The following is a 23,672-nucleotide window of genomic DNA, read 5'->3' on the forward strand; positions in this document are numbered from 1 at the left end:
ATTTTATGATTAATTAATTAATGTTGAGATTATGAAATTCCAGTTTTTATTTATTTATAGGAATTTGAGTCTCTTAAGTATCAAAGAAATTAATCATTTCAAAAGTTCTGCAGATTTGTCTTCATGTTAATGCATGTACTGCTTTTATCGAAACAGATACTCAAAGGAAACATAAGCAGCACACACAGAGCGCTTGAGTGTGTGTGTGTGTGTGTGTGTGTGTGTGTGTGTGTGTGTGTGTGTGTGTGTGTGTGTATACACTATATGTACGGATGTTGTTTATACAGCTCAAGATGTGCCCCGTCAGCTAACGTGAAATCATTAGTTATACTAATTGGTTCCTCACTACCGGCGTATCTTAATCCCTCATTCCTCTCTTCCTCTTTTTCCTACATTCATCTATTTCCCTCCTTCTGTGTCGCCTATCTTCTTCAAACCACTTCTGATATGACATTTTGTCTCTCACTCTTTTATCTGACCCTCCTTTCCATCTCTTCTTCCTTACTCTTGCACTCATGGCAATTATATTCACACTTTTTCACTTCCCCTGTCCTCATTTCTAAAATGAAGTAGACAAATAACAGGGATGCAGATGTCTGCTGAGATTACCGTCCAGCCTGTGGGTATGTGTGAGAGAGCGAGAAATAACAAGCAGAGCTTCCTTGAACATTACAGAGTAAATAAATAGGCAAGTGAAGCTGTCAATAGAAGCGAAGATTGTCTAATGATTATTGCTTAAAACTCACCTTGTATCTTATGAAGACAGGAGAAAATAAGGCAGACAGAGCAAAGGAAAAAACAGATAGTTTTTAGAAACAATTGTGTTTTTTTTAGCTGTCCACAAAGTTGTAATTAAGGCTAATACATCAATAGCTGAAAATGAAACTGTGTTCTTTTTTGATTACTGTAATCTCTTGTGATTCTTTAGAACATGATTTTTGTGACTGGGAAGCCACATCACTCTGTGCAGCCTGATAGTGGATTATACAGTATGTTTTCAGTAACTGTGCTTGATTATGGTTCAAAATGTATTTTCAAAAAATCAAACCAAGGTTATCATGTTAATCTACTGAACTACTTCTGATCTTATAATGTTCCAACATTAGAGTGCAATACATTTTTGATTTTTTGACTGGGTATTTCACTAAGCTTGTCTGGACACATAACCCAGATCCAGTGACACCAACAAGAAGCTGCTAAAAAACAGTGATTAAGTCCATCAAAGGATGCATTAAAATAAATTAAAAGTGGCCTTTATTGTTTTGTTGTTTTGTTTGGTTTTGTTTGGGTTTTTTGTTTTTCTTTTTGTTTTGTTTGGGGGGTTTTTTGGGAGGGGGGGGGGGGCGGTGTTTGCTTGCTTGCTTGTATGTTTGTTTGTTTGTTTTTTTGGGGGGGTGCATTTTTTGTATCAGCTTGCTGAAAACTGTACAAAGGTTCAAACACTGGAAATTATTTGTTTAGCTAACTTGACATCCAGATATAGCAAAGAAGTGTTTAAGTATCAAATATTATTATCCTTATATTTATTTTTGTGTTAATATCAATAAATATTTACTTGATTTTAGAGAATCCAAAATAAACGACAACAAAAAAAATCACTGAACACAGATTTGAAAATATGTTTTTTTGAGTGATCTCATGTTCAGATATGAATATTTGTTGGATGCTTTTTTGGTATTCAATAATGTTACTGACCTTGCCAACTAATATAATAATCAAATTATTCTCTTTTAGAAACAAGACACATGGAACTTTGCTGGCCTTTTGACCCTGTTCTTACTTTATTTTTATTTTAACTTGTTTGCATTTTTCTGTGTAATTTTGAGTATGAACTACTTTTGGACTTATTGAGATTTTTTCCCCCCTTTCAATCTGTAGTGGTTCAGTCCAGTAGTGGTGGTACTGGCTTAACCAGTCAGCTAGTACCACCTTGTTAAATGCTAATTGGTCAGCATTTGCAAATGTGTGATTGGTCCACTTTCTTCTGTTTCCTGTTTTTGTGTTTAAACACAAACTGTTTGATATTGTGCAATGAACCTGATGAAGGCCACAAGGCGAAATGCGTTGGTCACCCAATAAAGTTGTTCCCTAATACTTTAAGTTTCTCTGGAGTCTTCACATCATCAGATCTTTGTCTTCTCCATGCACCTTGGAAGTAAATGAACTTGTGCAAGTAAATTTTGTTGGCCTTTCAACCCTTTAAGAAGTCTGTTAAATTTCAAATAAGCATATGTTTTTAAAAGAAACTATAGAATTCAGATTCAACAGTTTGTGATCATTTTTTTTAATTAAATGTGGCGCTTAAATCATCTATCTTAGACAGTCTTATTCTTTTAAGTCTGATTTGTGATAAGTGTGATACAATATCAAATCACCTGGAAAAAAAGAGCTGCTTCCAGTGTGTTTTTTTTCTGTTGCATGCTAGTACTTCACTTCTCTTTTCTCCCACTGATTTCCTTCCATTTCTCATAATCTATCTTGCTCTCTGCCTCATTCACTCCCACCCTACCTCTTTATCAAAAGAGACCTGTTCTACATAGAAATTCCTTTTTGTGTCTTCATAGATCTTTCATGATGACAACCGTAGTCAACAGCAAGAAGTAGTCATTGCCTTCAGCAATGTGACCTCTCTTTCGACGCACCAAGCATTCCTTGGTTCCCTTTTTTTTCTTTTTCCCTTTTTCAAATTCTCTTTGTTTGTGCATTACTTTCAGCACCAAGACCATCCCTAAGAGCTTTGCCCCCTACAGCTGGATTCTTTGTAACTTTTGTTTCCATGTTTTATGCATGTTTTTTCTTTTATGTTTACAGATCTTTCTAGATGCCAACACTATCAGACTGGGCAACATTCCCCTTGGTAGTGCTGTGGATCCCCTGGAGGGAGCGCCTGCAGGTACCACCTACACCAAACAGACTGTGTACGAGCTTTGTGCCTGTGCTAACGGCAAGCTCTACCTGTCCCCTGCTGAGAAAGGCTCTACTTGCCAAACCACCAGTAACTTTTGTCTCTGGAGCTGAAAGCGGGAGGTCGAAATACACACGGGACATATGGACGATTGAGTTTGAAGCTAATATAGCCAACAGACTGAATCACCATGGATTTATGGCTTGATGGGAAGCTTTTGCCAGCTAACAGACTGAATCAGCATGAACTGTAACAAGGCGACAATTTCATGTCTGTTCACCAATCAAATAATATGGATTACAGCTTGGCAGGAAGCTAATGGTTGCTAACAGGCCAAATCAACATAGACTGTAGCTCGGTGTTAAGCTAATGCCAACTAAAGGACTAAATCAACAGAGACTAGAGCTTGAGCAAAGCTAATACCAGCTCACTGGTTGAATTAATGTGTTGGTGGGTAGCCAATGCCAGTCCAGAGCATGGATAACTTTGTGGGACACAAAAGCCAACAAGATCAGCTGATGGGTTTCATGCTTAGACCACTCTTGGACATATGTGAGCAGTCTCATTCTGGGGCTGTTGTTGAGTGTCTTTCCCATTGTTTAATTGCTGCCATGATGATTGCTGAAGGTCGCAAAGACTTTGGGTTTTTTTTTTATGAACAGCAACCTTTGTGTGTTCAGAAAATAGCCAACATGTCCTGACAAAACATACACTTGTTGCTATAATATGATGAAGGAACACATACTTGGCAGTGACATGGACATGAAAACTTGGTTATCAGTTGGCTAACAGACATCAATGATGACATTTGTTTACCCCAGTGGGTAGCTAACAAGAAAATCAAAATATAGTTTTGTCTCTAGGGAAGCTAAGGCTAGCTAACGGACCAATCTATACCAGAAAGGCCTTCTCCCTCTATTTCCTCTCCAGCCCTTCAACTCAAACATTGACATGTGACTCTTCTGCATTAATCCGCACCTGATAGTAAAAATGTTCTCTATCCCCACTTTTCATATGATAACTAATGCAAATTATTGTGATTTAACCATTGTATTCACCAGCTTCTTTTCCTAGTATTTTTTTTTACATTCTTCATATCTATTTTTACTTTCTTTTAGTTTTTTCTGATGAAATCTTTTACTTCTTCTCTTTTTTCCCAATCAATGTTTTTGTATTCCTTTATCATTTCATATTTTGCAAATGTGCCCCTCTCCATGCGCTAGTTATTTGTTCTGTCTATGCACCTACTAGCACTGTTCAGGTAAGGAAAAGGCCTATCTATTTCTTCCAGCAGTGTAGTTTAAAAATGAAAAAAACGCCACATACAGACTGCTTCGACTTCCTCCTCCACCATTGTCTCCACGTCTTTTGTTTCTCACAAGTTATTCTATGTGGACATATGATGGTTAGCTACAGACAGCAAATGGAACATAAAAAGGGAGGAGAAAATGAGATATCAGTCTTCGATCATACTCAGGTAGGTGCTGTAGCAGACAGACCACTTTCTGGTATAGGGCCAAACTTCCAACGCCAGGCAGAGGCAGCAGTCAGCTGAAAGACAGACCAATTTTAGTCCTCTTATGGGGTATTATACGTCTTCATCCAGGCTGTCTTGTTGGTCATACTGTCTTTACATCTTTTTTGCTTGACCTTTCTGCTTTTCATGCCAGGTTTGTGCTCTTCCTTCTCAGCCACCAAGAGACATTTTCACTCTTTGTGCTCAGTCCATTTTGTCCTTTCTGTATTTTATTGCAGTATGCCTGCCACTCACTATTCATTGTTTATCTTCCCAGTTAAGAAGCATCTCACCTGTTTATCTCATATTTTTATCCCAATCATCAATCAACTAGCATACATTAATGTTGTTTCCACATCCTATCCATTATGCTTTCTCCAGTCTAAGTTGAAAATGTCCCTCTATAGTCATTCAAAATATCTCTAAATCTGGGCAAGAAAATATGGAAATCTTGGGAAATACTATTTTGGGGTGTATTTTTGTTTTTTATATTATTCAATCAGTCCCAGAAGGGGGATCAGTGTGAATGGCCATCAGCTGGTTAACCTGGTGCCCAAAATCTGTAATGGCTGGCGGAAAAAAAATTTGTGTGGAAGAAATCCCCCTGCAAGAAGTGATGGATGGGTTTGGTTTATATGTGTATGGACTCAACGAGAATAAGGCCCTGCAGCTTACTTTCTTTTTTAAACAAAGCGATACACAGGTGCCTTTGCTACTGTTGGTAAAAGCACATCACAGTCTGAACATTCACACTACCCTCAGTGGACCATCTGCAAGTGTCTCTGAACTATCTATTTTATCAATCTACCTATCTAGTTTGTTTTCCCTTTCTGCCCCTTCCCTCCTGGTTTTGTAGAACTCTCAGTATATCCAGCTGAACAATGAATAATTCAATCATTTAAAGTTTAATTTTCTGATGTGTTCCCCTATGGTTTATTCTTGATAATAAAAAAGCACAAATTATGCCATGTATATAACAATACCAATAAAATACAAAATAAAATAGTATTGTTTTTAAAAAGAATCTCTTGAACTGGTGTTGTAATTAGTATGTAACCATCACTTTTTTATGTTCCTAACAATGTTTTTTTAAGGTATATAGAACATCGAGAAGCACTTGGTCAGACAAGAACACAACTATCTTCTGGGACTTTTTATCTTGGGAAAGCTATACCATATTTAACCCTGCTCTTATCCTTTTCTTTGTCTGCTACCTTTTACCTGAAGAACTTGGTTTCAACAGGAGAAGAATTTGAAAGACCGCTGCCAGCTGTATCGCTCAATTACAGTCTGACAACTCACTTTAACAATACATAAAGCAGAAAGGTTGGTCTTGCACTAGAATGCAAACATGGCCAGAACTGCTACCAAAGATAAGCTGAGAATATAACTGTCTCTTAAGGACACCATCACTTTGCCACGTCATTCCAAAGAAAATAGTTTTATGGGTTGTTTTTTTTGCTATATTATTAATTGAACATGAATAAAACTAAATGACTATCATTGCATCATTTCAGATGGACTTTGACTGGGCAGTTGTGACACCTTGATGCTTTTCGTTGTCAGCTCTTCTGCTGTAAATTTGCTGTTGTGCTTGGGATTCTTGTCCTGTTGCATGGCCCAGTTTCAGCCAAGGTTAACCTTTTTCTCCCATAAAGATCACAACTGACATCGTTCCCTTGTACCCTTGATTTCACATTTTGACCTCTCAGTGTTTATCAATAAAGATGTGGTTTGACGACCATTAGCATACTTTCCAGGATTTTCTGGGGGTAAATACACAGGCAATGACCACCCACACTAACTTTTGATGCACACCTAGTTATTTTGTTATGTAAGCATGCCTGAAATGTGGATGAAACTGCTTGGTTCAGAAAAGAGCTTTGAGGGTTACTCCTAGTAGGCTTTCAAAGGATAAAGGGCATACTTTCAATCAAATTGTGTCAGATTTTACTCCAGAGTTCATGGTTGACTCGGTGACTGCAAGGTATCCAGATCCTGGCTCTAAAATACCCAAATCATCACCCCCTCCTCCACTGTGCTTGACAGGTGGTATGAGGTGTTTGTGCTTGTATCCAATGTTTGTATTTGCTCGGATGTCTACTAATGGGAAGATTGGCAACTCACTTGAAAGTTTTCCATTTGTGAATAATCTTTTTCATTGTAGAATGTACAGTTGTTTGAAAATGGCCTTATAACCTTTTCCAGATCAATGGGAAGGAACAATTACTTCTTTAAGATCACTGCTGATGTCTTTTCCCATTGGGTATTGTGTCAACTCAACTAAATGCTCAAGCAGGGGTGATTTTAGGATCGAACATTTATGGAAGCCAAGCCCCCAATTATAAAAAAAAAAGATTCTGAATGAATCATCACAGTTTTTACTATAATACAGGGTGGATACTTGAGTTATCAAACTTGAGGCAAAGGCATGTTGATCAGGATTTCTTTAAGTAAAGTTAAAGAACTATTTTTAGCAAATACGAGGAGAAACTTGCACGGTTTGTTTCAGAGTCTTTTCACCACGTAAAGGCACTAAGAAGGGCAACAATTAAGGCAGTATTTTTTTTTTTGAAGTAACAGGTCATTTTAAATGCAATGTTTCGATCAGCTTGTACTGAGGTATCTCAGAGATTAATTGTGCAGCTAAACTACTGTACACTGACAGAAATGGGGAAAAAACTTTAGACTGGTCCGGCCCACCTAAGATCAAAGTGGCATGTACGTTGGCTTCAAAATGCATTTCACATCCATGGTATAAATGGTATACTGTTAGAGCAGGGGATGGAAATCAGCCAAGATTGCTCCTGAAACTTCTGCTTACATCTTGTTGAATTCAGCTGTGTGACTCCACAAAGAGCAGTAAACCTCAGAGCAGAAGCAGGTCAGCTCATCACACCCTGTACACCAAGAAAACATACTAGAGCTTACAATAGGAATGAATGTGAGTTGTGATCGTTTTCACCTTGCTCAGCTACTAAAACAGATCTTAGGATTCTGCCACCTGCCAAATGTCACTTTAACCCCTGAGTATACACATTTTTCTATAGAGGTAAACTCACCCTCTAAACATTTATTTTCGTGTCTTTCAAAAATCATGAAAAAAATTGTTTACAGACACATGTAACCACATAGATGCTTTGGGGCAGAGCAACCCTGACCAGCACATTCAATTGTCATTTATCAGTGAGGCCGGTGGGTCACATGACCCTTAGGCTTCCTGACAGTAATGGAAGGATGTTATATGCTCTAACCTATTTTAAAAATGTACAGGTAGAACCATTTAAAATTGTGTTGTGGTCCTATAAAGACAAGTGATTCAGAACCTTATTATACCTAAACCTTATTTGTATAGAACCTTATAGTGATGCAAGATACAATGACAACTTGTGGGAGTGAAGTCTATTATCTTGCATTATAGTTTGTTTTGAAGGGCACTTATGAAGGAGGCCAAATTTACTCAAATTGGCTTTAATTAGTGTGAGGTTACAATCTTAAAAATGACAATGTTTTGAGTGTAATTTATTTGTCATGGTGCCTGGTGAGCCAGGGTTTTGAGTTTTGCAAATGTTTAGAATATAATGTAATATAGTGAAACAATGTGACAATTCAGATCAATAGCAGGCAGCTGAAGGAGAATCATGTAAACAAGCTGAAATCAGACCCCATTTCCAGCAATCTGGTTATTGTGGTGGGAGTGAACTTTTCATAAGTTCTGGGGCGATCTGCTGCATCTCCCCTGCTTCATCGCTGCTCCCTGTAGTTGGCGTGCTCTGTCAGAAGTTGACTAATTACTGACACAATACCGCTTGACAGTATAAAATAACACGGCCAACTGATTCAGCATTGTGCCCTCATTCAATCCACTCGACGGTGAGTCAAGTTACTTTGTTTGTTTTCTTATAATTAATAATGCAGTCAGTGAGCTAATGCTAGGCTAGTGAAGCTTAAATTTCATTACTGGTTTTGATTTCTGTTTGAAGCTGTAGGTTTTTATTAAAGATGATATTCTCATATTATAACAATATGAAACATTTTTGTTGCCTAAGCAACAAAACATAAAAAGTTAAATTAACAATTAAAGAATCCTTTTTCTTATTAAAAGTGCTCTCCTTCTATATTTTGTTTTTTGTTAATCATTTTTTGTTATTTGGATGTCACCTCTTTCCAGGACCGTGTTCAGTGGAATGTCTTGTATAATTCTGTCAAGATTTGCACAATATAGTAATTTTTATTATTTGTTAATGTGGTTTCGAAGTTGTTTATGCCACCTATTCCTAATTCCCTAAAGTGGTGGCAGAAAATTCAGATTCTCAACAAAAAAAGGAGAATGGGCCAAATGTGGTGTTTATGTGGGGTCCACAAACTGCAAAATCCAGGCAGATTTTCCATTTGGCAAGTAAATCTTGGAAGGCCACACTGGAAGGTGCATCCATCAAAATATGCATGTAATAAAAAACAATGCAGAGAGTCTCTACTGTGTCTTGATGTCACTTTTTTTTTGCACTCCTTCTGTCCTCTGCGCTCTGTGTTAGAGTTTGAGACATAACAGGCTCATTATTCTTTTTCCCAACACTCATTACTTTTTAGCCTTTTGTTTTTTTTCCCTTCTTTGTCAGCTTGTGTTTACCTGCCTATGTTCCCTGGCTGTATCGCCTAACTTCTGTGTTTTCTCTACCCTGTTTTTGTTCCCCTTTTTGCTTGATTTATACTTGGACTTACCTACTTTTTCTGGATCTCCAGCTAATCTTTGTTTGGCTACCTTTATTTTCACCACAGTGTAAGTTTTATTTAAAAAAGTTTTATTCATTTGCCTGCCCACTTCTTTGTCTAAATTTGAACTGAATGCTGCATTACAAAACAGACAGTAGATGACTCGCCATGTACTCAAGTGACAGCATTTACTGAGGTGCTCCAACAAATCTCTACTTATTGATGACCCAAGTTGTACATATGCACAAAGAAGAGGTCTAGTACTGCCGGTGTGTGATAAATGTGTGTGCTTGAATGACAAGCACTGCCAACAGAGGTGCAAGATAATACTCTCATTTCCTCCTTGTACATTAAGACACATTACTTATAATAGGAGAATGGTTAACCACTATGGTCACTACATATGAGAAAAGAAAAGAGTACAGTGGACATGAAATGGGAAGAAGAAGAATGACACTGGTTAGATAAAGGTCCTATGTTTCCATGAATATAGAACATATTTTTGGTCATTCTTTAAACCACAGGTATGTGAAGTGAAGGTTACCTTCAATCATGGCGGCATTAATCAGCTTTTGTTATCCTTTCCAAATATAGCAAATCACCATAGCATTCTGATGTGCTTAAATCCCAGTCCCAGCTGTAAAAGATAAACTTAAAGAAAAAAAGATTTTATGGCTCCCAGGACACACCACAAAGAGCTATTTATGTTTCTTTGTAGTCTAAAAACACAAATTGCGCTTCCAAAACACCAATACACAGTGTTCTTTGTAATGACAGGCATCAACAACTCTGTTACAATTCTGCCTATTTTCATGTGTGATTAAGCTTGTTTTTTGATGTTAGAGAGCATGCAAAAATACTACAATTATGTGACTAATAGGAAAAAAGAAATTATCTGCTCATGAATGCAGGAGCTGATGACGTTTCAAAACAATTCGATTTACATGACTGGCACAGTGATTTTGTACTTAGTTTGACTATTCAGTGACACTTGTGGAAACTTTTTGTTGTTATAAAAAACAAAATGACATGTTTTCAGAAACCTGCCTCCTTTCAATGAGAAAGGGAAATAACTGTGCACTCTTGATTAGGAATGATGATACACATATATTACAATGTTGAAATTTCCTGATGACCTATACAATGCATGGTATCCAGAGGATGTGTTTGTATCATGTTCAAATGAGTCCACCAAGATTTTTTAAAGATGTTTAGTTTATGAGAATAAATATTTGTCCATGTTCAGTAGATTGGAGGTGATAGTCATCTAAAAGATAAGAAAATGCAGAATTCATCTTTGTAAAGAATTATGATGTAGATGATTCAAGATTCAAGATTCTTTATTTGCTACATGTATAGTTAACACGCAGTGAAATGTGTCCTGAAACGCTCATCGACTGTGCAAAAAGAGAAAACTGTATACAGTAAGTGAATTATATACAAACGAGGACATTATGTGTAGTAGGTAAGTGAATTATATACATTAAGTAAATTAAATTAAATAATCTGGAAATTTTAAATTGGGATTCTGAAAATGTACTTTGTGTGAGTGGAATGTTCAAGATTCAAGAAGTTTACTGTCACGTACACTGCAAAACACAAATGGTTACGTGTCTTGCAGACGTTCAGCTGGAGGTCGTTGTCCTGGCACCACAATACCAGGTTCTTCACCTCATCCATGTAGGCTGCCTCATCATTGTTGGAGATGGTGCCCAACACCACTGTGTCGTCACAATTCACAATGGTATTGGAGCCATGGGTGGCCACACAGTCAGAAGTATAGAGGGAGTAGAGCAGTGGTGAGAGTACACACCCCTGTGGCGCTCCCATGTTGATGGTGATGCTGTCAGAGACACACCTACCAACCCTCACCACCTGAGTTCCGTCAGTGAGGAAGTCCAACACCCATGCACATAGACGGCCGTTGAGTCCTGGATGGGCACTATTGTGTTAAACGCTGAGCTGTAATCAACAAACAGCAATCTCACATAGTTACCCTGTTTCTTGTCCACGTGGCTGAGAGTGGTGTGCAGGCCATAGGCGATGGTGTCCTCTGTGGATCTGCTGGGTCGGTAGGCGAACTGGAGCGGACCTGTGGTGATTGGGATGGAGGAGGAGATGATGTTCTTCAACAGCCTTTTGAACATCCTGTCTTCCTTCTCTCACCCCAACCGGTCGCAGCAGATGGCCCCGCCCCTCCCTGAGCCAGGTTCTGCCAGAGGTTTCTTCCTGTTAAAAGGGAGTTTTTCCTTCCTACTGTCGCCAAAGTGCTTGCTCATAGGGGGTCATATGATTGTTGGGTTTTTCTCTGTATCTATGAAGCGCCTTGAGGCGACTTTTGTTGTGATTTGGCGCTATATAAATAAAATTGAATTGAATTGAATTGAATTGAATTGAACATCTTCATTACCACCAAAGTCAGTGCAAGTGGCCAGTAGTCATTCAGGCATGAGGGCAGGATTTTTTATTTATTTATTTATTTTAGTTGTGAGTTTCTGAAACACAGTTTGTGGCTTCATTTAACGATCGCAAATAAATAATCATAGCGTATCATAGCCATACCCTGAAAAAAAATATTTTTTTACCTTTTTAAACCTTATTCTTACAGTATGTGACCTCAATGCTCATGTTCAATTTATTAGTTCTGACAGTGATTCAAAGTGATCCTGAGACATTCACATGCATACATTAAGTGGTATGAGTGTTAAACAAGTTAAAAGAAAAGTGTTTCAAGTTTATAGCACTCTTAATCGACCGTGTGGGTAAAGCTGTGAAGTGTTCCGCATTGTTTGATTAAATACTGATTGCTGTTATCACTGAATGTGTATTCTCAATTGCTGTTGTCAGTCTTTTTAGTTTTTCATAGTGAAGTTCTAAAGTCAACAACAGTAAATACAAAACATTGTTCAACTTTAAAACATACTGGGAGAAAACTGCGAATGGACTGTGTGTCTGTGTGTGTTTGCAAAAGGGAGGAGCGTCTAGCTCATAAAAGAGTAACAGGAAGGGGAAGTGGAAATTATCAACAGTGGAGCTATTTGTCAATACTGCCACACACTTTATGTCATTGATCATTTTTATGATTTCATCGTAAACATGGTAAAAATCAGTGGATGTGCTTTTATTCTTTCTGGTAAGTTGTTGTTGTTTTTTTTGTTTTTTTTTGGGGGGGGGGGGGTTGCTTCTTTTTTTTTTAGTATTTGCACCTAGACAATAAGCAGGTGCATAAACGTGGTAGCTGTCAAGTAATGTTTGCAAATATTAAAATACAATTCATATCACTATTGATAGAAATGTTAATATTTGAAGGTATGCATTCACTGAAAACGTTTTCTTTTTATTTCTGCTTATAGCTCTCAATATTGTGGAGATAATGACACTCAATGTACAAGGTGAAATTGGGGGAAAGGTGTCATTCACATGTTCAAACTGGAACATTTGGTTCAGTGTGACCACTAATAATAAGTACCTTTGTGAAAGTCCATGCTCAGATAAAAAACACATAATCATCACTGCTGCACCTGGAAAGACTAAACATCAAAACAGAGTAATCCTAAAAAACAAAGGGAATGATTTGTTAGTGACTTTCAATAATCTTAAATTGGTAGACTCAAAAAAATATTACTGTGGAGTTGAGAGACTCGCCTCTGATCCACTTATAGAGATCAATCTAAAAGTTGTACACGGTGAGTTTCTTTTCTTTCTTTTCTTTCAAGAATTAAACAAAACAAATCCTTTGTTCAAATCAGAAGGAACTTACAATCTTAATTTATTTATAAATGTATGCTGCATTTGTGGTTCCAGGTCCCAAAAAACCTGCTAAGACAGTCACTGCTGGGTCAACTGTGTCCTTTGCTGTTTTAAACAGAACGACTATGCCTTCAAGCCATTTGGATATTATTACTAATTTGTCTGTCCTATCCTATATAACACCAACTACACCACCCATTCAAAAAGATGGTAAGAACACACATGAACTAAATCAGTGGTTCACATGCTTTCTTCATGTTGTATTCTGTGCATGCACGTTATCATGTTCAGTCAGAGTTTGATGTTTGCATTTTCTTCAGTTTTCAGTAGTTTCAGATGTGAGTTCAAATAAATTTCTCTGATGAACTGTTTCAATGATAGCACGATAAAGAATATACTGAATATTATGAAATGTGATAAAGATTTTGTTCTGAATAACTTTATTTTTTTCTTTGTTGGCCAGGAATTTTGCCATATTTAATTTTAGGTATCATTGCCATAACAGTGATGATAGTATTGATGGTCATGTTGAAGTTTATGCAAACTTTAAAAAAAAAAATGGGTAAGGTCACACACACCACCACAGACATTGTGCATGGAAAATGTGGTACAGCGTCCATGACACATTTCCTGTTGTACATTTGTAGAAATTGTGTCTCCACAGGAAGATGCACATGTGGTAAGTTAGTTTGCTTTTTCTTTTCTTTAGATGTCTGTGGGTGGGGGTGGGGGGTGGCAGGCTGGTGTGTGCGTTTGCATGCATATTATTCAGTTAACAGTTTTGTTATTTCACCAGTAACGTCTATTGAGGTAATATATTGATTACTGAACTCTCTAAAGCTTAATTCATAAATTAAAATATTGATAGCTAAAACCTTATAATGCCATCTTCAGTAACAAGATAACATCAGCTGTGTTTAATAAGGATGGCAGTGACTTTTATGTCAATGCTTTCAGCATGGTAATAGCATTTTTATGTTTTACTACTTTTTTTCTCTTTTCTATCTTTAAAACTTTAAGGATTTTACATATGATGAAACTGGACCTGAAGACCAGCAGACTGCGAGGCCAATGGTCTTGAGTGCAAGTCTCACTAGAATGAATGCTGATGTTGACTCTGAAAGTCTCTATGCAAATTATCTCCAAGACAGTCAATAAGCAGTGATAAACGATTCATTGTACTCTTTTGCTCAACTACTCAAACATAAAACTGAACACAATGAACAAAAAAGTAATTCTATATATTCCCTTGTTTACCTACCACAGGCAACCTGAACCTGACAACTGTGACAGGAAATAATTAGAAGGGAATGCTGTTAAAATTTCATTTTTCTTTTCTTTATCATATAGCAGTGTATTGTGTAACGCATGTATGAATGCAAATAATTCCAAAAATTAAGTCCAAGTCTATTCCAAATGATCAAAATAAGGATTGGAAGAAGGATTACTATCAAAATAATCCTACAAGCAGATAGATGTTCTGTACACAGAGCATCAAACATGTGCTTTATCCTGTGTTACTGATAAGCATTTTCATATTTTCCATCATTATACTGTAAATGAACGTCAATTTCAGAAACACAAGCAGAACAAGAAAAAGAGAACATGATAAGGAAGGTGAGCAAGAAGTTTTAATTCATATTCAGGTCTCAAAGATGAATAAAATAAATATTTACCAGCACAAACAAATATCCTGCACTGTGCATTAAACATCACATAGTTTCTTAGTGAGTAGACTGAACAGCACAAAATCTAAGCACAAAACAGCACAGTGCTATGAGCACAAAATCATCAAAAACCTTTTAACTTATAAGAATTAAAGTAATCATTCACTTGTTCTGGAAAATTTGATATTTTTTAAGGTAAAAAAAAAATACATCATACCGAAATATTCAACTCAGTTCAACTCAACTCGGTTTTATAGTGCCAACACATAAGAGTCAACTTGATATTAAAGACTCTTTAGTATTACAGAGAATCAGATGATAAGCAAATACACTGGCACAGTAGGAAGAACGAACTCCCTTTGAACAGGAAGAGACCTTTAGCACGGTCAGGGAGATTTGGCTGTGAATAAAAGCAGGACTCAAACTCATTTTATATCGAGGACAACATGCAGACCACTTTGATGCTAAGTGGGCAGCACCGGCGAAACTCCCCTTTCTGTCAGTGTAAAGATGTTTCATTACAGATTAAATGCCTCAATATAAGAAAAAGAATTTCAGTTCCAAAAGGATGTCTCAGTCTTCCAACATGATAAAGAAATACTGCTTGGTAAATGAAAGAAATGTGTCAGCATGACTGTTTGGGCTTAAACTGTAAGAATTAAATATGTATATCTGTTAGCTCAAAACTGAACCCACTGAAAATGTCCTTATTGTGGACTCATTGCAAAAAAGAAAAGAAAAGAAAAAAGAAATCATTATAATCAGTAGGATGTTTTCTGTTATTTAGTTACTGTTGTGTAGTATGGGCCCAGGCCTTCAGTTTGACACCTCTGAATGAAAGTGATAGGTTTTTTTGTATTTATTAAAGAGACATTATACAGTAGACTTATGTTACCAAGCATAAACATTAGAATTGTTTTTAACAGTGTAACTTTGACAGCTGCGTCTTCCTAATAAATCTGAAATCTGAGTGTTGTACTGGATTCTGATGTATAATTGTCTCCACTGGTTCTATATTTTTTGTGAAACTGACTTCATGAATTGAAATTCCTATTGAAATTCTTGCCAAACAATGGCCATATTATTTTTATCTGTCCAAAAGCACAAGGTAGACCAAGCCAGATGTTTCAGATTTGCATGAAGACAGCATCTCTCAAGCTCAGCTCTGGTATGTGACCTTTTTTTTTTTCCTTGGCCTGTTGCGGTGGTTTTCACTCCTAACTGGTCACGGCAGATGGTTGGCCCTCCTTGACACTGGATCTGCTAGTGGTTTCTACCTGTTAAAGGGAGTTTTTTCCTTCCTACTGCCAAAATGCTTGCCCATATGTGTACGTCTGATAGTTGGGATTTCTCTGTATTAATGTAGGGTCTTTACCTTACAATATTAAGTGCTTTGAGACAACTGTTTTTGTGATGTGGTGCTATATGAATAAAACTGAATTGAATTGGGAGTAGCTCTTGCAGAAGATCCCTTGATTTAAAAAAAAATATTTTATCACCTGTTAAAGTTTACTTTTCTTGCGCTTTGTGATTTCTGTGAAGGTTAATTGGTCATTTTTGTTCTGCAAGTGTTGTAAAGTCAAATTTTACAAATCCACGAGTTTTCTACACATTACACTGCAATCCAGGAGGAACTATGGAGGAAATTATGGGTTTTCAGCAATGGTGCTGATCCACCTGCAAACATGAAGACTGTAAGGTGTTATATGGGCAATATTGTGGGTGAGCTTGGTGAGCTGATTAAGACCAATGGGAGCACAGTGAAAGGATTAAGTTCATGGAGCATTGCAGTGAGACGTGACAATACTCACACTTCCTGGACCACAATGTGACCATAACTGGCTTCAAAACTTTTCAGGAGACAGCAACCTTAATCTGAGCTGTAGGAAGAAATGTGGATTACACTAGTTGGGGAAGTTGTGTAAACCTGGATATGTAACTGTGAAGTGACATTTTTGTGGCTTCAGGACTGAACTGCTGTTGAAATGCACTCCTATTACTCACAGAGAGAAATCATCCTTTCTGTTTCAATCTGAATGTGATTTCAATCAACACTATGTGCATTCCTCCATTAACTGACGCAACAGTCGCTCTAATGTGGCTGTGGTGAATGGCTGTAGATATTTAATGGATCCAGACTGCCCTGTGCACCACTTACTGAAAATGCAGCTGAACATTTTCTCTGGCATCACAACACACGCAAAAATATTTACCATCTTTTACAATAATACCTGCATTCATTTTATATTTAAGCTTACGCCTATTTAAGCTTTCGATTTTTTTTTTTATTGAATATTAAAGATGACATTAAATCTCTCTTTTGACATTTTCCTTTTTGATGAATGATTTGGTAACAAACCAAAATGCTCAGAGTAATACACAGCCAGGTGTTTTAGCTGTTTTATGAATTTCTGTTGTATTTCTTCTGCCAGTATGTTTTGTTTTGTTTTGTTTTTTTACTCTTGCTAGATTCATTCACACACAGAGGCAGCTGAAGTCACCTTGGCAGCGGGTATGCCCTCCAGTAGCTGATCTTGTCAGACTCAGAGTGAGAGCAGCTTGATGTCGTTGTTATTGTTGTTGTGTACATCACCCACCAGGGAAAGAGTATGTTGGCCTGGGATGTTCACTCTGTTATCAGTGACAGTCAATGACAATACTACTAAGTGAAAAGGATTAGCCATCTGTTTCTCTCTCTGTCTTTCTTTCACTCTCAGTCACTTCCAACCATACACTATACTGGTTTTGTTTGAAGAAGGGTGCAAGAAAATTTAAGGTAGATTCATTAAGTAGGTGAGATGAAAACTGCCTGAGGGTACACACTGCTCAGTAAAATTAACAGAACGCTCAATCATCACAGTGAAACACCAAGTCAGTTAAACTTCATGGATATCAATTAGTCCAGCTTGAAAGTGTAAACCATTATGAATCCGTTTCACCTGCATGGAAATGAAAGTGGCAACAGGTCACTGGAAAAGCAGCGGCAACACAACTCCTAAAAAATAATTACAGGTGATTGCCACAAACCATTAGCATCTCCTTTTCTCTCCTGACCTTTTTGTTCTATAATTTTGCTATTTGCTAATGTTCCTCTCGCTTCTGTTGCATGAGACATTACCTGCAGCCACTCAGGTTTACCCAGGGAGTCCAAATGCTTCAAGATACCATTGCCACGTCTGCCAGTTGCAAGGTTTAGTGTGTCTCCCAGTGCAGTCTCAAGAGTGCGGAGTAGATACCAGAAGATGTGTTGTTACATTTAATTGCAATTTACAACAAAAAGCAAATAGATATTTTTGATTTTAAAAACATGACTGGTTATTAAACTATGAAGGATAGCTTTGGGTATAATGGTTATTAAAATATATTTATTCATTTTTAAAATATTAATTCATATTCTTTGCCAAATTAATAGTGTGGACTGTTTTAGGCAGTATTACACATAAGTTTCTTTTTTTCTCTCCAGTTGGTATGGACCCCCAGTCTTGCTAAATTATCCTGTTTCTGACTCATCTGCAGAAATATTTTGAAGGACTTCAGCCAAATTTTACTAGTCCTTTATTTATCAAGGTAAAAAAATCTCATTGAGATTAAAAATCTAATTTCCAAGAGAGACCTGGCATCATGGCCACAAACGTCAAAAATACATGTACCACATAAGTACATTTAAAACAAACAAAATTTAAAACAAATACAATATCCCGTTCAAACATGTGAAAAATATACAATAGCAAATCAATTAAGAGTGACATTAAAAACAATCGCACTGAGTAAAAGAGTTATCCGGTTCCTTTAAAATGGACTTAAACTCCCCCAAGGTAACTAATTCTGATAATCTTCAGTTCCTTCTGCAGATTATTTCAAGAAACACAGACAGAATATTTAAAAGCCTTTTTTCCTCATTCTGTTATTTATTTACAACGACACATTCTGGTTGAAATATACATTATATACATGTGTGAGCATGGTGGTCATTTAACATGAACCATGAGATCAAGTAGCTAATAAACACCTTTACGATCTGTGTTCTAAAATTAGATTAACCCAATAACAAGCATACCTAAAATCCTTTAAGCTCATAATTACAGACTTGAACTTCTGATGTTGCATGTACAAAATGATTTGTTCCAATTAAGTTAATTTACTTCCCTGGACTCTGAAGCTGAGGGGTTGGGGGTGGGGGTGGGGTGGGGGGGTTGGGCTCATGACAACGCTCCCCAAATCTTTTTATGAACTTCAAACCCTCTTACAAGCAGCTATCAAAGCCTAAATATGGCTTCCTGCCTCCAATCCAGCTGAGGCCATGCATATACTCTCTGATCAGGATCCTGCACTTTAAACTCAATTTAATTTCACTGAAATAGAATAAAGATTATAAAGAGATTGCTACTCAGTGTGCAGTATGTCATCTGTCTAGAGCAGTAACAAGGGCTAATTTTATCTCACTGCAGTGAGATAAAATTAGCTACTTGATCTCATGGTTCATGTGAAATGAACAGCATGCTCCCAAATGTATATAATGTATAATGTAAATAACTTTAAAGATTCAGTCACACAATAGTAAACATAGAACTGCAACCTCCTTGCAACCAGGAAAGATCATTGCAATCTGTCTAAAACTGAGAGTGAGTAGTTGCAGTGATCCACTGGTTGCCCAGAGGTTTAGACTTTGGGTTGCAAGGCAATTGCACAGGTCACCTGGTGGAAGGCAATTCAGATTGCAGTCATTCAGAGTCCGTCTGTACCAGTGAGTGCAATTCATCTGCTCTTCCATTTATTTCCCCAAGTGAGCATGGAATATAATCAATCACACAAATGCAAACTCTGCTTGATTTAGCACCAAAAAGCACCTTATATATATGTGATAGTTACAGCTAGGGAAAGAAAGTAGACAGGGAGATGTTATTATAACAAAGACATTACTGGCACAGCTGCCATTAGATCAAAACTCTGATCTCAAAACTCTGATCTAAAACTTTGACTCTGTGCCTTAACCCTTTACTCACTCTTCACTCTAAGTGTTTAGAGTGAAGCCCCACATATTTATGCTTTGCATTAACACTAGTATTTTATTAAAACAGAACAGAGCTAAACTGAACTTTATGTGATGAGATAAGAATCCCAACACATTTTGTTCTCTGTACAGTGGACAGAGCACGCTCCAGTATTTCAGGATTTTAGTAACATTTCTACTAAAAACTCTTTTCTTTTCTCAGCGGTGCACACACAGCGCAACTTCTATTTTTCTTTTTTTACTTTATTTGATAAATGTCATGTCATAACAAAGTGATATATGATGCTGATTGTCTATTAAAATGCAGTGATTATGGTGTGACGTGTTGGATTAATGCAGTGGTTCTCAAAGTGTGTGGCGCCCCCCACTGGTGCGGCGCAGAGTTCTGACAGGTGAGGAGCAAGTTACCTGGCAGGAAAGTCATGCAGCGCTAATGTTTAACATAGGAATCACTTTTATGTCAGAACAAAGAAATTCACAGCAGTTACATTTATAATATGCGCATCCGCTGAAAAGCTGCAGCCGTGTGTGTAAGTTGACAGCCACAATAAAAAAGTGTACTGAAAAGTGTGAACATGTGGTCGGATCTGTCGTGCATCATTTACAGTGGTGCCGAAACCCAGGACTGGGACACAAGAGACCGAACCACATACTCACACTTTTCAGTACACTTCTTTATTGCAGCTGTCAACTTACGCACGCGGCTGCAGCTTTTTAGCTACAGCCTACGCACTAACCCTAACCCCACTGAATCATACTTCTTATTAATCTCTGGCTCTCTTCCACAGCATGTCTGTTATAGTGTCTTCCTTGTCTCACCCCAACCGGTCGCAGCAGATGGCCGCCCCTCCCTGAGCCTGGCTCTGCTGGCGGTTTCTTTCTGTTAAAAAGGAGTTTTTCCTTCCCACTTTTGCCAAAGTGTTTTCTCATAGGGTGTCATATGATTGTTGGGTTTTTCTCAACAATTATGGTGGCCACAGTGAAGAGGTTAACAAGTTGAGCTGATTAATGGTAGAAAAACTATTATAATAGTATAACCAATGACAAAAAACTGCAAGCGTGTTGGTTTTGTTCTTTCTTGTAAACAGGGGACACATGATATGAGAATAATGAAAGAGAATAAAATGAACTGCTCCATGGCTTCATGTTTACTGCATGATAGATTATAAATCTGGCTGGAGGGAAACAGAGCCGAAGGGAGGACATCTGTGGTGCACTTGTATGGACAGTGGGGAGGTAACATCCGAGGCCCAGCCTTGCTGAAGGCCTGTTCAAGGTTGTTATATTCTAAGGAAAGCAACTACTCAGCTCAAACAAGATCCTTAACTGAAGTCAGGGTGGACGGAAAACAGGTAGCAAGAAAGAAATTACCCCACCTACCAGCTGATCAATCAATGATAGGATTATTGAGACGAGGGAAATTATATTAGGTGATATAAGTAAAAAATCTTTGTTTAAAGTTGTGACTGTCATCATTTCAGAGAGTGTGTGGCTCTGTTTCTTACTTAGAAAACTTTTCTCAAAACCACAGTCAACCAAAGCCTGATGTGAAAGGAATTTATAGCCTGAACAGAGTCAGGCAGATAACAGGAGAAAGGGCAGGACGTTTATTTGAGAGCCACAAGTCTGTACTCCTGCCATTACTGATGTGTGAGTCTTTTTTAGCTTCATTCTGATGCAATAAAGGTGCTCACCCACTTGGATCTTCCACCGAGGTTCAGTAGCAGAGAGGCAAGCTCTCTGGAAATGCATTGGCTCCTCTTGTTGTGGAAAGGTGGAAGGAAAATGGGTTGATAGCACTTTCTGTTGAGTCATTGTCTTAAGGTTATCATCAGTTTTAACAAACAGGCAAACTATGGAGTGGAATGTCTTGGTGTCTTTATTTAATCATCGACACTATGTGAATACACTTATGGGTCATTCCACCCTGTCCATAGCTTTTCATACACTGCAAGGATGTGAAAGGCTACGGAAGACCCGGCCAGACCATAATTCCCCAGGTTAATATATCAGGCTTCAGTTACAATAGAGAAAACAGCACAATGCAGCACAGCTTTGGCAATCAACACACAGATCCCTGCCTTTGAAGTGGTCACTTTAAAGACAGGGACTAGGTCTGAGATGACTTTATTTTCAAAATGACACTGTTGCATGAACGTGGCGAGAAAATGGCTATAAGACAGGGATCCATCTGCCACCAGTTTTTTTCGATTGAATGGGGTCAAGTTGGTAATTACATTCAATCTGTTTGCAATAATACTGTGATTACTTGTGATAAATCTCAAATCTGTTGCCTTTGCAATTCAGCTGTTTCGTCTGCATCAGACTTGTAGTGCTGTACAGACCCAGGGATGGACACTACCAGTGAATCACATGAAATCAACACGGCAGAAACAACTCTCAGCCACAGACTAGGCCTTATCTAAATTTATAAACAAACAGATGCACCAAGTTCATTTTAATAATGACCAGCAATCTGCAAGCTTGTGGCTCAAAAATGATGGAGAAGGTAATGTACTCAGTGTAAGCATGTGTTTTACACATGTGTTTCTTGCTTTAAACAGCATGTCTGTTCACAGAAATGAGAGAAAACTGAGGAAAAGTGAATATCTATATGATATAAGGCTGAACTCTTATGTTAAAAATTGCTAGGGTCCATGTATTGTCCTGACAATCACTCTCATTTTCCAAACCATCTGAGTGTTTAAAAAATACTCTTACATGGTAAATGGAGATGGGTTTATGCACTAGGGCTGTTGTTTGACATCCCACAGTTAGAATGCCTTGCTTTGAGGAGCATCTTTGAACAAATGTTATATGTATGGTTTGTTGGCTTTGCAAATGATGGTGAAGCTGCTGTGATTGGCCAATGGAGAGGAACAGCAACGTTCCTAAATGAAAAGATCGACTTTATCCTGACCCCAAATTATTATATCATTCACAGATTTGTGATCCATGATGCTGTAAAACACATTACAGAGCTAAGTAAACTTAATATATCTGTTACTTTTCAAACTGTCTACTGATATTGGTAAATTGAACAAGTTGCCTCCTTCCCTATGTGGATATTAATAAATTTGTGTTGAAAAAGTAAATAAACAAAAAATAGAAAAAAAAAACAGTGGTGATGCCGACGGCAGGAAAGCAGAAAAAGTCCCTCACAGCAGACAGTTTTCTTAGAAATGTACTCAGTTATATTTAATCATTCTTTCTTTAAACTGACTGCATTTTGTGCTGTTGCGTTTTGAGATGATTTCCTATTAAATATTGATGTTAAATAGCACATCTCACCACATAGTGCTAAGTGGACATGGGATTTAATTCTGGCATTTTAAATTGTTTGTATTGTTGCTTTTGACTTTCAGTGTCTGAAGACAAAAGCATATTGTGCATATTAATTTAACTAACCCTAGTGCACTGTAACATACTATTTGAATAATAATATAAAAACCAGACAACAGAGTGTGTCAATTAAATATTATTCAGAATTTTACGTTTTTAATCCCCGAGTCACCTCAAAAACTCTAGCCACCTTTCATCTGTAGTGAGGGTAAGCTGTCAGTCTACGGTTTAACTCAGCTGCTAATTAGGGATGGGTACCGGTAATGGCACCGGTTCTGACATAAACGGTAGTAACCAGACCGAAAAGCAGCGCACATTTCGGTGCTTTCTTTCAGTGCTTTTTTCCCCCCTGAGATGTCACACACTTTGAATTCTAGCCAATCATTTTACCTTTGCAAGCGTAGTAGGCAGGCCCAGGTACGTACGTTCTTTTAGAGCAGAACTACAGACTAAAAATGCCCAAGGTGAAGCGCTCAAAAGTCTGGCTATACTTTACAGCAAAATATGCAAACTCAGCAGCCTGCAACAAGTGCTTTAAGCTGATACTGTGATTCTGTGCAAAGGAGTTAAGTCCTGGAATCTGATGAAATACCTGGCGACGTATAGCATTATGTTAAAAGCCGAGAAATGCACCGTATTTGATAGCTTGTGGCAAGACCTCACACCGTGCACATCTACTGCGAGTGTGGTGCCTGTTATCGGTCCCGGAGTTAGCAACATCCCCCAAGAACCCGAAGAGGAGAGTCCTGGCCCCTAGCCCTGCCAGTG

General features: G+C 37.7%; 1 protein-coding gene across 1 annotated transcript in view; it reads left to right on the forward strand.

The window, feature by feature from the left end:
• The window catches only part of LOC146708102 (zeta-sarcoglycan-like), a 379,840-nt gene extending 374,395 nt beyond the window's left edge, over positions 1–5,445 (forward strand). Inside the window, exon 8 of the mRNA XM_085459840.1 lies at positions 2,812–5,445. Within this exon, the coding sequence (XP_085315966.1) occupies positions 2,812–3,018 (207 nt within the window). The 3' untranslated portion in view covers positions 3,019–5,445. The remainder of the gene's footprint in view (positions 1–2,811) is intronic.
• Positions 5,446–23,672: the final 18,227 nt, after the last annotated feature.

Source organism: Copadichromis virginalis, linkage group LG6, assembly GCF_057382275.1.
Source record: "Copadichromis virginalis isolate Kocher_CV1m ecotype Utaka linkage group LG6, C_Virginalis_male_GT1.1, whole genome shotgun sequence".
NCBI classification, from domain to species: domain Eukaryota; kingdom Metazoa; phylum Chordata; class Actinopteri; order Cichliformes; family Cichlidae; genus Copadichromis; species Copadichromis virginalis.